The following is a 13,553-nucleotide window of genomic DNA, read 5'->3' as shown; positions in this document are numbered from 1 at the left end:
CTCATAAAGCTATTGGCACCCAAGCAAATTTGCTAGGAACTGGAGCCCACTGAACTTTCTCACTAGGTGGGAAATGAGTGTTGGCACCTCTAGGGAGCTGTTGAGGCCACCCGAGTTGGGGCCTGACCAGCCTTCTGACTGGGTTTTCTGTCAGGTAGGATGAACCTGGACCTCAGAGCAGTGTTGTGGTGGCTGTTCTTGTGCAGCTGGATGGGTCTAGGCTGCTCCTGCAAAACCGATGGTGCTAATAGCTCACAGGTGAGAAAGCATTCCCAAGGACAGCCAGCTAACAAATTCACAATGGGACATTGCTCATGCCCTTCTCAAAGCTGCTGGAAAAGCTGTCAGCTCACCTTAGCAGAGGTCATTTTTCTCCATGCTGCGTTTTTCATTCCTACTCTTTCCCTCTGTCTAAGAAGTAGAAAGGTTTTAGCCAAACACCTGGTTTTACACAGGCAACAGTCACTGTTGTCAAGGAGTGAACATTCAAAGCCTGAAAGCAGCTTAAGTCTTTTACTCCTGAGTGTAATTCCTTGCATGCTGAACACTGGTAAGAGGCAGCTCTTGTGCTTAGCTGATTGCAGTGCGAACGGGCTGGTAATATAATCCTGTGCTTTGTGGATTATTGGGGCTGCAGCTGACTCTTAACACTGCAGCCATAGCCTGTATTTGTTCTCTTTCCTTCCTTGAGGTTTTTGGCCTTGTCATGGTAGTTATTCAAAGTCTCTCAAGCTGCACGTCCTTCCCAAAGGTAAAATAGGTAAAATACTACCAAGAGAAAAGGCAGCTTGAGCTCATGGCCTCTCTCATGTTTAGTAGCACTTTGGTCTTGGCTTTCTGTTCCTTCCTCTCCAGTTTCCCTTTTCAAGGGAAGGAGTCCAGCCTCAGCTCTGAATTTGGTGTTCATGTTTGCAGAGCTCAGTCAGGAGTGGGTCTCAGCTAGATCTGGCTGACTGGGATGCTCAGAAACATAGTTGAAAGGCAGTGTGTGGCAGAATTGGCAGTGACTAAGCAGGGAAGGTTCAACAGGCCTGTGGTGGTTTAAGCCTTAACTGGAGTTTAATCTACCAAAAAATAATCTGGAGTTGGTTTGGAAGTAGAAGTACATTTTTTTTAACAAAAGGTATCTATATATCGATCAGTAACAGGGGGATTTACAGGGGTAAGGAGTAAGGCTAAAGAGGAAAATAGACAAAACCAAATTTGGGTGGCCTTGTATCTCCCTCCATGTATGTGGATTCCAGTCCTTTAGAGAAGTGTGGATGTGGCAGGGAGAAGATCAGACCCAACCATGTGGCAGAGCCAGGAGTCCAGCAGCAGCTGTGGGTCCTTTCGAACAGGCAAGGCAGGAGCAAAGAAAAAGATGGCAACCCCCTCCCCGTCCCCCCCAGCACCTGGATCAGGTTTCTTTTGTCCCCTGGGGCAAGCAGGGCTCTCGAAACCCAACCCTGCCCAGGATGGGTGTAACCCAGCACGAGGCCCCTCTAGAGATTTGGCCAAGGGAGGACAGAAGGAGAATGCTCACATTGATAAGGGGCATGAGGAGCTGCCCTCTGCAGAAAAACAGAATCACAGAATCATTAAGGTTGGAAAACACCTCCAAGATCAGCAAAGGTCAGCTCAACACCACTATGCCCTGAAGTGCCATATCTACACAACAGAGGAGCTGCAGAGCCCCTGAGGGAAAGGCAGGCTAGGAAGAAGTGAGTGATCTGGGCAGCCTTAAGGCTTTTCCACCTTTCTGAACCTTTGCATGCTTAACCAAACCTTCTGAAGTTTGTCCTGACTCTACAAATCAGCTTCTCTGGAAATGGGCATTGGATTGGAGGGGAGGGTGGGAGAGAAAACATTCTTCCTTTCTGGGAGGTATAGGCAGAGCTTTTGTAGTCATGTGTGAGCCTGGCAGGATTTTTGAGAGCTGGGTGGTCTTTTAAGATTAAGAAATCTTAGAAGCAGAAGTGGTTGAAGCAATGGCAGCATCAGCAGAGGTACTGAGACACACATCCTAAATAGAACTTCAGAAGAGCTGACCCAGGGCCTGAAGTGGTTCCTGCAGCTCGTTTAGTAGCTCTTGTCCTGTAGGTGCAAGGGCAACTTTGTCTCATCAGGGTTGTTGCCAGCTGCTCGACTGGGACTGGAGGTGTGGCTGAGACCTGCAGGTGGCCCTTCCCCTGGAACAGCTCCAGGTGTTCCTAACAAAGGAAACCTCAAACAAATGCTGTTGTGCTAAGACGTGGCATGTTTCTAGGTGGGAGCCATGGTAATGTGTACGTGGCTGTTGGCTGAGGGAAGCTCTAAAAAGCTGATCATATAGTTTAGTCCTTTGTAGGCAAGTAAGCAGAGCTAATTGCTGTCTTTGGCACGTGCCTTAGCAGCTTTCAGCTGAGCTGTCTGGCATGAGCGTAGGTTTTTCCTACACTGAATATGTTGGCACCCAGTCTCTACCATTTTCATGACCTTACTTAATACTTCTACTGGTTGTCACCATGTATCTAAGATCCTGCTGTTCTACCCCTTTCTCTGCTCCAGTGACATGATACTGCTTTTTCTTTCCTACCACCTGCTGTCCCTTCAACAGTGACTTCAGCTTTAGGTCTTTCCCCATCCCTGATGGACTAAAACTGTGCTGTTGTGTCCTAGTAGCTTCTGTCAGCGTTTCTGCTTCCCACTTGACTTCTCTCCTAGCTGTGTGGTTGAGGGCCTAGGTGAACAGAGCTTTTCAGTTTGGCTGTTTGCCTTCCACCAAGCAAGATTGTTTAGAGGCCTTCCAAGTTTGCTTAGCCTGAATGAGTGGTGAACAAGGTGCTCCCCTTCCCTAGGAGCAGAATATTCTTTAGAGGAATGTTCTCTCCAGGATGGAGAGGGGCATGTTTTGCAGGGCTTTGTGTGTGTTCTTAATGGAAGGCAATGTTTTCTTTGCACAGGTATGTGCCTATTGGCATCATGTTCCTTGTTGGGAGCAAGATTGTGGAAATGGAAGATATTGTGCTTCTGGTGACCAGCCTGGGAAAATACATCTTTGCCTCTATCCTGGGCCACTTCATCCATGGAGGAATCATTCTGCCCCTGATTTATTTTGCAGCTACGCGTCAAAATCCCTATCGCTTTCTCTTAGGACTGATCACACCATTTGCCACTGCTTTTGCCACTTGCTCCAGGTGGGTTTCTGTGCTGCTTTTGGGGTTAGAGCCTGTGGTTGCATTCATTACCATAAACTGGTTATATCCCTATACCACACTGGGTGGAGTTTCAGCTGTAAATATTGTTCCTGAGGTTGCAGAAGGAGACTTCTGAGTGTGGAGACTTTCACTGTTGTCAGCAGGCTGCCACACAGCACATCCTGAAAGTTAGCTATAGAAAACAGCTCCTTTAAAGCATTGCACTTGTGGCATGGTTCTGAGTTGGAAATTTTTGTGTGGAAGAGTTGAAAGTGCTTGCCTTAGGAAGACCTTGCCAGCTGTCCAATTTTCAGTGAAATGGGGGCCAGTAGTGAGGGACTCTGTCCTGAGAAGTTTAGTTCTCCAAGTTCCGATGGATCTGGAACAGGTTTAGACTAACTTTGCAGGAGCAAAGCACACTTACTAGCTAGTGTACAGGGACTTAACATTATTGATTTCGAAGATCTGGCTTGATCAGCTTTTATTTGTCTTAACCAAACTATCAAGCCTGTCATTTACACCTTTGTCAAGGGGCAAACACCTGATCAAATATCGTAACTGTATGAAAACCCTTTGGGGCCATCTCCAGAAGCAGATGCATGTCTGTCACAGGACGTGGAGCACACAGTGTAGAAGAGGGTTTGTGAATAAAACTCATTTACCATGTAAGAAATCAATTCAACAATGACTTTTATTTGATTTTACAGTTACTATTTGTTCTTATGTATATGTCAATGTTGTACCAGTACCTTCTCAAATGAAGAGAGATTACCATTGCCTCCTGTGTTTGTATTGGCACTTACTGCAGCGTGTTTCTGGGTTTGAGATTTCATCATTTCACAGTTAGGCTGCATACTGTGTGAAGTACCTGGAGCACTGTGTCCAGTTCTGGAGCCCCTACCACAAGAAAGATCTGGACATGCTGGATTGTGTCCAGAGAAGGGCTCCAAGGATGATCAGAGGGCTGCAGTACCTCTGCTATGAGGACAGGCTGAGGGAGTTGGGGTTGTGCAGTTTGGAGAAGGCTCCCAGGAGACCTAATTGTGGCCTTCCAGTATCTGAAGGGGGCCTACAAGAAAGCTGGGGAGGGACTTTTTAGGATGTTGGGTGGTGATAGGATTGGGGGGGATGGATCCAAGCTAGCGGAGGGGAGAATTAGATTAGATGTTAGAAAGAAGTTCTTCACCGTAAGGGTGGTGAGACACTGGCACAGGTTGCCCAAAGACATGGTGGAACCCCCATCTCTGGATGTTTTAAGGCCAGGCTGGATGTGGCTCTGAGTAACCTGATGTAGTGTGAGGTGTCCCTGCCCATGGCAGGGGGGTTGGAACTAGATGGTCCTTGAAGTCCCTTCCAGTCCTGACAGTTTTGTGATTGTGTGAAGTCATGAGTTCTTGCTTGTGGGAGATTACAGACCTTATCAGCTACTTCTGCATGGAAGATTATCAAGCACCTCCACTCAAGACCAGCAGGTAGGTCCTCATTGCTCTCACCACAGAGAGGGATTATAAAATGGCAGTGTTGTCCTACAGTCCTATCTGCAACATGTTAGCCATGAGACAGTGCCTTACCTTTCAGTGCACACCCTGGTGCTCTGTTTGACTGGTGCCTGTTGTGCTTGCAGCTCAGCCACTCTGCCCTCAATGATCAAGTGCATCGAGGAGAACAATGGAGTGGACAAGAGGATCAGCAGGTTCATCCTTCCCATCGGGGCCACGGTGAACATGGACGGAGCTGCAATTTTCCAGTGCATGGCAGCTGTGTTCATTGCTCAGCTCAACAATGTTGACCTCAACCCTGGGCAAATCTTCACAATTCTGTAAGTTGCTTGCTCTTGCAACCAAATACTGCTGGCCCCCAGACATGATCAGGCCTGTGGTCTCTGTTAATAGCTGGTTTGCATTCCACATCTCTCACCTAAATCTTGTGAGCTGCTATGAAGCATAATTGCAGGGTGATTAAAGCCTTTCAAGCTTTATAAAATTTGCCAGAATCTCAGGTTAATAAAAGGTGGAACCTGGGAAGAGTAATTGAATTGTGAAACAGACTTGGGGCTGTTTAAAGCTGTTTCTCACATGAATTTCCTCTCCTCCTTTAAGCATCTCGCTCCCCCACCCTCCACTCACCATGAAGCTGGGTAATGGAGTCATGCTGCTCTACCCCAAAAGCTACCCCTGACTCTCCCTCTGGATATTTTAGATCCTTCTGCCAGCTCCCCGGTTCCTTGTGTGTCAATTTCACACTAAGAACTCTGCTTGTGCTTACCTTTGCCCTTGTTACCATCACAAGCCAGATCCATCAGTATTCCCCTCCTTGCTGCTTTGCTCTATTATCCCCTCTACCACCTCAGTCCTGCCTCCTTCTCTAGCCTCTCTTCCCTCCATGCCTGGAATATCCTCCTCCTGCTGTAGCCTATGAAGGGTCATTCTTTTAATTTCCTTCCTCAGAATGCCTTATGTCAGGATCCTGCAAGGGGTTGTGCAATGTGCCAAAAGGCAATGGCTCTGCCCACCGGATGCCTCCTAGTGACAGTTCCTGGCATCTCTTTCACTCTCCCCAGCCATTTTCTTCCTTACTGTTTGTTTAAGCTGGGCTAGGGCATTACTTCATTTGTAGATAGCAAATTAGTGTTTTAGGTACTGCTAATGAATTGAGTGTTAACACAAGCCTAGGTGTTAAGTGATAGCTCAAGGAAAGCCCTTGTGCAGACATCTGCACATGAATTGTAGACTGTCTATAGCACATGCACCACAGGTTTCCACTTTCTGATTTAGGGTGTGTATTTGCAACAAGATGCAGAGAGGAGACAGCACCCTGCATGCAAAGTTTACCTTTGTGCTTTGGGGCCAGCAGGTATAAAGCACTCAGTGTATTTGAGCTGAGACATGGCTTGGAAGTGGATACCTGAGTAAGCAAGACAGAGCTTTGTGGGTTGTCTGTCAAACACAGGACCATTGCCCTGGTAGCTGTTGTGGATGCCTGCTGAGCAGCAGTGCTCTGTGTCCATTACTTTGCATCAGCAGGTGGGAAGGGGATTGCCAGGGAAGCAAAGGATCCATGTGTCCCAGGCTGTAGCTTGTTTATAGTTCCCATGGCGGGGGAATGTGTGACGTAAGCACAGGGGAGGAGTGCTGCAGGGCTCCTGGTAACCAGCTGCACAAATTGATTTGCAGGGTGACAGCTACTGCATCCAGCGTGGGGGCAGCTGGGGTCCCAGCTGGAGGAGTCCTCACGATTGCTATCATCTTGGAGGCCATTGGACTTCCCACCAACGACCTCTCCTTGATACTAGCAGTGGACTGGATTGTGTAAGTACTTTAAGCCACATGTATCTGCACATTGTCCCCATGCACCCAGTGCCTGGGAGTACTGGGCTTAGTTTTGGGGCCCTCACTACAAGGAGATTGAGATGCTGGAGAGGGTCCAGAGAAGGACAACAAAGCTGATGAAGGGTCTGGAGAACAGGTCTGAGGGAACTGGGATTGTTTAGTGTGGAACAAAGGAACCTGAGGGGAGACCATGTTGCTCTCTACAACTCCCTGGAAGGAGGCTGGAGATAGGTGAGTGTTGGTCTCTTCTCCCTAGTAACAAGTGATAAAGTGAAAGGAAATGGGCTAAAGTTGCACCAGGGGAGGTTTAGGTTGGAGATTAAAAGAATCTTTTCCACTGAAAGGGTTCTCAAAGACTGGAACCAGGCTCCCCAGGGAGGTGGTTGAATCCACACCCTGGGAGGCATTTAAAGGGGTCAAAGATGTGGTGCTGAGGGACAGGGTTTAGCTCCACTCTTGGCAGAGTCAGAAAAGTTTGTTCATGGAGGTATGAATAGTGGTGCAAAGTTTTCTTGGTCATACGTGAAGCAGGTCTCCATCAGAACCATAGCTGCTGCCATCTCTTCTTGGAGCTGTTTTTGTAGTTCAAGGCTGGTCAAAGCACCAACACAAGTGTCACAGAGAGGTGCTCTCCATGGGCAGGGTCACAGAGAGATTGTGACATCACAGCTGCTGCATGCAAGCACCATTCTTCTCCTTCAATGATGAGAGATTATCTCCTTGCCCAGCTCTGGAAGAGCCTGTCTCACCACTTAGCATAGTTATGTCTTGTTAAGGCCCATAATATACTTTGTATACTATCTAAATTAGATTAAGGAAGGCCCAGAGAATTTGGTTTGCACTAAATATTGAGGACCCAGCAACTCCACCTGCAAGTCATTAGTTATAGTTTAGGTGAGTCCTGTAGAGCAGGGTGTCTCTGCTTCCCCTTCACGAGGAGCATTTAATGATTTACAGCAAGCTTAAGAGCTTAATTGATAGCAAAGCAAGCATGGTCTGGTAATGTAAGAGCATCATCTGCTTTCAGGCCATCTGGTTGAAACTGGGTAGTGGGCTGAAATCACTTGTCAGTATGGTACAAACTATCTGAATCCCACAGGGGTGTTTTTCCAGCTGACAGGTTTCTGTGCAGGTCCTGGTTTAGCCTGTACATAATCCCTCTGTGCCACCTTTCAGAAACCCCAGCCTCTCTCTATAGGTGGTACCTCCACAGCACCTGTGCAAATTAGCCTCTGGAGTTCAAGACTGTCCTTGGACATGCTAAGGAAGAAGGCAACCTCCTTCCTGTCCAAAGCCACATGTCTGGAGCATAATCATATTCTTATGGCTTCACTGGGGCCATCAAACTCTTTATTGCCATCATCTCTTAGGCATCAGCCACCTCCAAAGGACTGGAGAGGCAGGCAAGCAATAGCTAGCCCTTTGTATCCTATCTTCCTAAAGGATCTGCAGTAGTAGCTGTGCCTTACACAAGTTGTAAGTGTGAGTGCTTGGAGGCAGGAGTGGAAAGCTTGCCCTCGTTTCACTGCAGGTGTCCTCAGCCTGTGTTCTTAAGACCATAGGATGTTAGGGGGTGGAAGGGACCTTCAAGATCATCAAGTCCAACCCCCATGCCAGAGCAGGACTGTAAAATCTGGTACAGGAATGCATCCAGATGGGTCTTGAAAGTCTCCAGAGAAGGAGACTCCACAATGTCCCTGGGGAACCTGTTCCAGTGCTCTGTGACCCTCACAGTGATGTTCCTCCTCCTGTTGAGGTGGAACCTCCTGTGCTGTAGTTTATATTCATTGCCCCTTGTCCTGTCACAGGCTGCAAAGGAGCAGAGCCTGTCCCCTCCCTCTTGACACTCAGCCCTCAGATATTTATAAACATTTATTAAATCCCCTCTCAGTCTTCTCCAGACTGAAAAGCCCCAGGGCTCTCAGCCTCTCTGTGGTGTGCTGGCATCCCGCTGTGGTCAGCACTCTTGTTCTAGTCAAGGACCTCAGTCTTGCAGTAACAAAACGAGGAAGGTGGAAGGCAAGAGTCCTGTGTCTTGTTTTCATGTCAGAGAGGACCCCAGTCACAAGTTGAGCACGTGCTGAAGTGAGGCTGTAGAATGACTGACACAAGTCTCAAAAGGCTTGTGAAGCAATTTTCTTGATTGACTCTCAAACCTACTCTGTTAGACTCTGGTAGGTGGTAGTTTTGGGTTGAAGGATCAAGGATTAGGACAGGTACCACTGTGGAGAAATGCAGAGAACACAGTCACTCTGCCAGCACTTGGAAGGACCTCTACTTAAGTAGGTGTTTGGGTTAAAACTGCAAGTCTCTCTAGTGACAAAGAGCTGGGTGCTTGGAGTCACCTTTTGGATCAGCCTGAGTAAGCTGCAGCTCTTAACTCACACTTGAAGAACGCTGGCCTGAGAAAGGGAAGGAGGAAGGAGGTGGGCTGGGAAGAGAAGGATGCCTGAGAGGACCCAGTTGAGAATAATGGTTGGGCTGATGTTCAACTAGCTCCAGTGCACAATTGTAGTTCTGAAGGGGTGATGATACTTGGGTGGAAAATACCTGTTGGTAACATCTCCTGTGTCTAGCTCCACTGATGTTAATGGATCAGCAGGGGGAATGAGCTCCCCTTACTGTCTTCTAACTCTCCTAAGCTAAAAGCCTGCTGCTTTGTTTTGTTTTTTGTTTCTACACTTACCCAGGGACCGAACCACCACGGTTGTGAATGTGGAAGGGGATGCCCTTGGAGCAGGCATCCTTAACTACCTGAATGAAAAAGCAAACAAAGAGAAAGAGCAGGAGCTAAAAGAAGTCAACACAGAAGCAGTTGCTAACAGCAAGGCTGAAGGGGAAACGTCGCCTTTGGTAACCCACAAAAACCCAGTGTCCAACACAAGCAGTACAGCAGATCCTGAGTCCAAGGAATCAGTGTTGTGAACTAGAGGACATGCCCTAGAGGTGGACTGGTTCATGCACCTATGAGTTTGCAGTGCTCAAAAGGGCTGGGTGGCTCCTGAGAGGTTTCAGCTCCAGTCTGAAATACATTGGCCTGGGGAAGGGGAGGGAGGTGGGGTGGGCAGAGCAAGGGTGTTGAGAAGGAACACTCACTGTGTAATAGTATTTGGGGGAATTCCTGTGTGTTCCACATGCACACACAGAGCTGTGTGTGGAAACAATGCCACTGAGACTTTGGGGTTAACAAGACTTGTGTTAGTAAAGGCTCACATGGGTTGGAGATGGGGAAGCAAACCAACCCGGTATGTGCTTATTGTAGGGAACAATTAGTAACCTTCTTATACTGCTGTTCAAATGGAGATCCAGTCTAGAAACTCCAGGGCAGGGGAGGGAAATGTTGCTTTAGTTCCTGGCCTGGGAACACTTCCATTGCAGACATTTCACAGAAGGATATGAAGCAGCATTTTTCTCGCACTCCCTTTCCTCTCCTGTTCTCAGACACCTTCAAAATGCCAGCTGAGCCTGAAAAATGGCTCCTCCTTTCTTGCTTTCCTTCCTTTAATCCTTTATTTCCATATCTGTATGAATAGCTTAGAGGGGTCCTTGTTCCATTCCCCCACTGCACTGCAGCTCAGAGCAGCTTTCCTGCCTTTTGGTGAGTAACTCCCAAGCTTGGGGACCAAACACAGGAGATCTTTGTACAGATCAAGAACTGATTTTCTCTTTTCCTTAAGCAAGCTGTTAAGGAAAAAAAAATCTAGAGGAACTATAAATTTTGTTAAAGTAATCCCTCTGGGGCTGAAAAAAAATGTGGAGTCTGTTCCAGCATAAATATGTCCAAAAGAGGCTTGCCTGTGACACCACCAAGAAATGAAGCCCGTTCCCTTCAGGCAAACAGGCATGCATGCGTGCTCCTGTGCCAGCACACCCTGTCCCGCTCATGTTTGTTTAATGGCTCCGTCCAAACAACTGCAGTCCTGTGTGGCTGAGGGAGCTGGGGATGTTTAGTCTGAAGCAAAGGAGCCTGAGGGGAGACCTTACTGCTCTCTACAACTACCTAGAAGGAGGTTGTAGCGAGGCTGATGGTGGTCTCTTCTCCCAAGTAAGCAGCAACAGGACAAGAGGAAATGGGCTTAAGCTAAGCCAGGGGAGGTTTAAATTGGACATTAGGAATACTTTCTTTACTGAGAGCGTGGTCAGGCATTGGAACAGGCTGCTCAGGGAGGTGGTGGAGTCACCAGTCCTGGAGGTGTTGAAGCGTGCAGATGTAGCACTTCAGGATATAATTCAGTGCTTGTGGTAGTTGGGTTATGGTTGGACTCAATGATCTTAAAGGTCTTCTCCAACTTTAATGATTCTGGGATATCCCTCTTCCAGCAAAACTGAACAAGAGAGTTAAATCCCAACACGTCCTGTGGGAACTGATGACAGGCAAGTCTGAGTGTTGACTTTAAAGGGGAAGAGCAGAGGTGAGTTTATAACCCTGTGCAGTTCAGGTGATCTTTTAGGAGTTTTGGTCTTGCTCTAGATGTCCTTCTGGCAGCAGCAGTTTAGTAATTGTAGGTGGTGCTGCACCAGGGTAATGCTTAGTGGCAGACTGCAACCTTTGCTTCAGACGGAACCAAATGCTTCTGGAGTGTGACTCCACCTTTTTTCCTTTACAACATACTTCCTGAATTTGAACCCCAAACCTGTATGAAGTCCAGCAAAGATCTGTTGATTTCTCTTGGCATTTTGGATAGCAGCTGTGGCTGTGCATATGTCAGGATCTGCTTTCCCTTGGCTACTTCTCAGCAAAACAATTGCCCCTGTCTGTTAATTCAGCACTCTATAGTCACACTTAGCTTTGACAATAAAGTAACACAAAGCCTTCCTTTTTTCTATCTCCTCTCTTGCTTCTGAGGAAGCTATCTTGGAAAGATAAACAGTTGCTGATATTTATGCTTGTGGCACTAGGAAGAGGCAGCTCCAATTTTGCAGCGGCAGACTTGCTTTGCAGAGCATCCTTCCTGGTAAAGGGGCACAAGCAGAGGCTGAGAGGGAGATGTGGCTACCTCTGAGGCAAGAGGCCGCGACTGCGTCCCTGCTGGCTGTGGAACTGCGTGCAGCAGGGCTGTGCAAACAATCCGGCTAGGAAAGGATGAGTCAGCCCAGCTCACACTGCAGGTGGAGTTTCTTTCTAGCCACTTTGTTTATAACCGTGTCCAGAAGATTTGGTCATTCTTTGGCTCAGCTTCCAAATGGAAGGAGACAAACAATCCTTCAGGGATATCCTTGGCCCAGTATTTATTATTATTTAATTTTTAGCAGATCAAGACCCACAGAAACTTTGTCTTTCGCCTCAGTAGAACCACGCTGACTCCTTTCAACTCAGGAAACCAAAAGTGCACTTTGTAGTTGACAAGGAAAGCCAACAAATAAAGAGGGGTTTTAAAGACTGTTGAGAACCATCTTTGCAAGCCTCCATCAAAGCCTTTTTTCCTTTTGTTTGTTGGGGGTTTTATCAATTCTTACTTAAATAATTCTTTGTATGCACCAGACTCCCACATACTTTGATTTTTAAAGTAGCATATGGATGTCTCAAGGAAGCTGAAAATCATGACTGCTCGCTGTGGGCTGGGTTCTGTTGTTGCATTTTATCCACCATTGGAGACAGGCAGCAGAGCCTCAGGCCGTGAGCAGGCAGCACTCAAGTGGAAGTATCACAGGAGCCATTCTGGACTAGGACAGTTCTGTTTGCTGTTGTTTTTTCCCACCCCAAAGCTCGTTTCCCATGTTACACACATGGGCAAGTCCGAAGGCTTGGGCTGCCTCCCAGGCAGCACCTTGCTATTGCCGTCTTGATCTTTCTTCCCTGTGGCTGTGTGGCTTGGTTATGTCTCACCCTTGTGGCAGCGTGCCGCAGGCTGTTGCTGAGGGTGGAGCCCAGGAAACGGCAAATTAAAGCAACTGCCTCAGAGTCAAGAGCAAAAGCTCAAAGTCTTTGCTGAAGAGTGCCTCTCCTGGTCTCCACCAGCAGACAGCCACCTTTTGCATCGATGTGAATGTCTTTTCCCATGTAAAATCTGGCTTGAACAGTCAGATTTCAGGAGGTCAAACCATCCTCACAGCAGGAAGTGCATCAAGGGAATTGAACACTCCTCTTGCAGGCAGGTGCCATAGCGTTTGTGAGAACCATTTGGTTCTTAAACTGCCAGAAATCTGCCACCTTGCAGACTGACAGCAGTGCCACTTCTCTTGCTGCTGGCGCACAGCATGAGGGATCCCTGAGTGTTCCATGCAAGCAGGAATGCTTGGGAACTTCTGCTTGTCAGAACACCTCTCTGGACCTTCAGTGTATTGTCTGTATCAGATGACATTTCTTGTTCTCATGTGATGTTCCCATTCCTCACAATGGCCATGTTATGTTCTCTGGGGCTCAGCTTTTCTTGTCCTAAGGTACAAATGTAGAAGATCCAGTATCACACACTCTGACTGTAAAACCTTTGGCACATTCCAGCAACTGCCCTTGTAACAACTTGAAGCCTGATGAGACAGAAGATGAGCTTCATTCAAGTGCTCATGATCTTCAGCTGAGGCCACTGGAAGAGAACTGAAAGGGCTGTTGAAGGGTGTGTGGTTTAGATGCGATCCTTGACATGCAGTGTAAGGTTTTACACTGCACACTGGGAGCTTCCAGGTTCAGGTCCCCATGCAGCCTTGCTCCCAGAGGCTATGAGCTGAGGCGGTGCTCAGCAGCAGTGCAGGTGCTCAGCTGTCACTCAGGCACTCCATAACTATGGTGCCAGTGTGGCCCTTAACTCCAGTGTCTCTTCAACTAGTGTTGAGGTACTTCAGCACAACTGTAAATGGGAAACTTTCAGTCTGTTCCTTTTAACTTTCAAGAAGAAATAAATCCCATCTGGAAAACTCTGCTTTTGGGTTTAGTCTTTGAGCTTACTTGGTTTCTTGGGGGTGGGTTTTCCGGTTGGGTTTTTGTGTGTGTTCCCCCTGAAAGTTACAGAGGGAGAGGCAGGCAGCTCCTGCCCTTCCCTCTAGTACCAGGATTGCTTTGTGGGAGGAGGAGCTGGAATATGGAAGAGGAGTCTGTAAGCCTTTGGCAGGTGCAGGCCCATTTTTATCT

General features: G+C 47.7%; 1 protein-coding gene across 1 annotated transcript in view; it reads left to right on the top strand.

Moving 5' to 3' along the window:
• Nucleotides 1-9,419, top strand: part of SLC1A4 (solute carrier family 1 member 4) — a 29,423-nt gene extending 20,004 nt beyond the window's left edge. The window contains exons 5-8 of the mRNA XM_009901287.2: nucleotides 2,925-3,158; nucleotides 4,783-4,977; nucleotides 6,332-6,466; nucleotides 9,178-9,419. Coding sequence (XP_009899589.2) covers nucleotides 2,925-3,158; nucleotides 4,783-4,977; nucleotides 6,332-6,466; nucleotides 9,178-9,412 — 799 coding nt within the window. The 3' untranslated portion in view covers nucleotides 9,413-9,419. The remainder of the gene's footprint in view (nucleotides 1-2,924; nucleotides 3,159-4,782; nucleotides 4,978-6,331; nucleotides 6,467-9,177) is intronic.
• The last annotated feature ends 4,134 nt before the right edge of the window (nucleotides 9,420-13,553 follow it).

The sequence above is a fragment of the Dryobates pubescens genome, chromosome 39 (assembly GCF_014839835.1).
Source record: "Dryobates pubescens isolate bDryPub1 chromosome 39, bDryPub1.pri, whole genome shotgun sequence".
Lineage (NCBI taxonomy): Eukaryota > Metazoa > Chordata > Aves > Piciformes > Picidae > Dryobates > Dryobates pubescens.
Note: the sequence above shows the minus strand (reverse complement) of the source record. Positions and strands in the feature narration are given on the sequence as shown.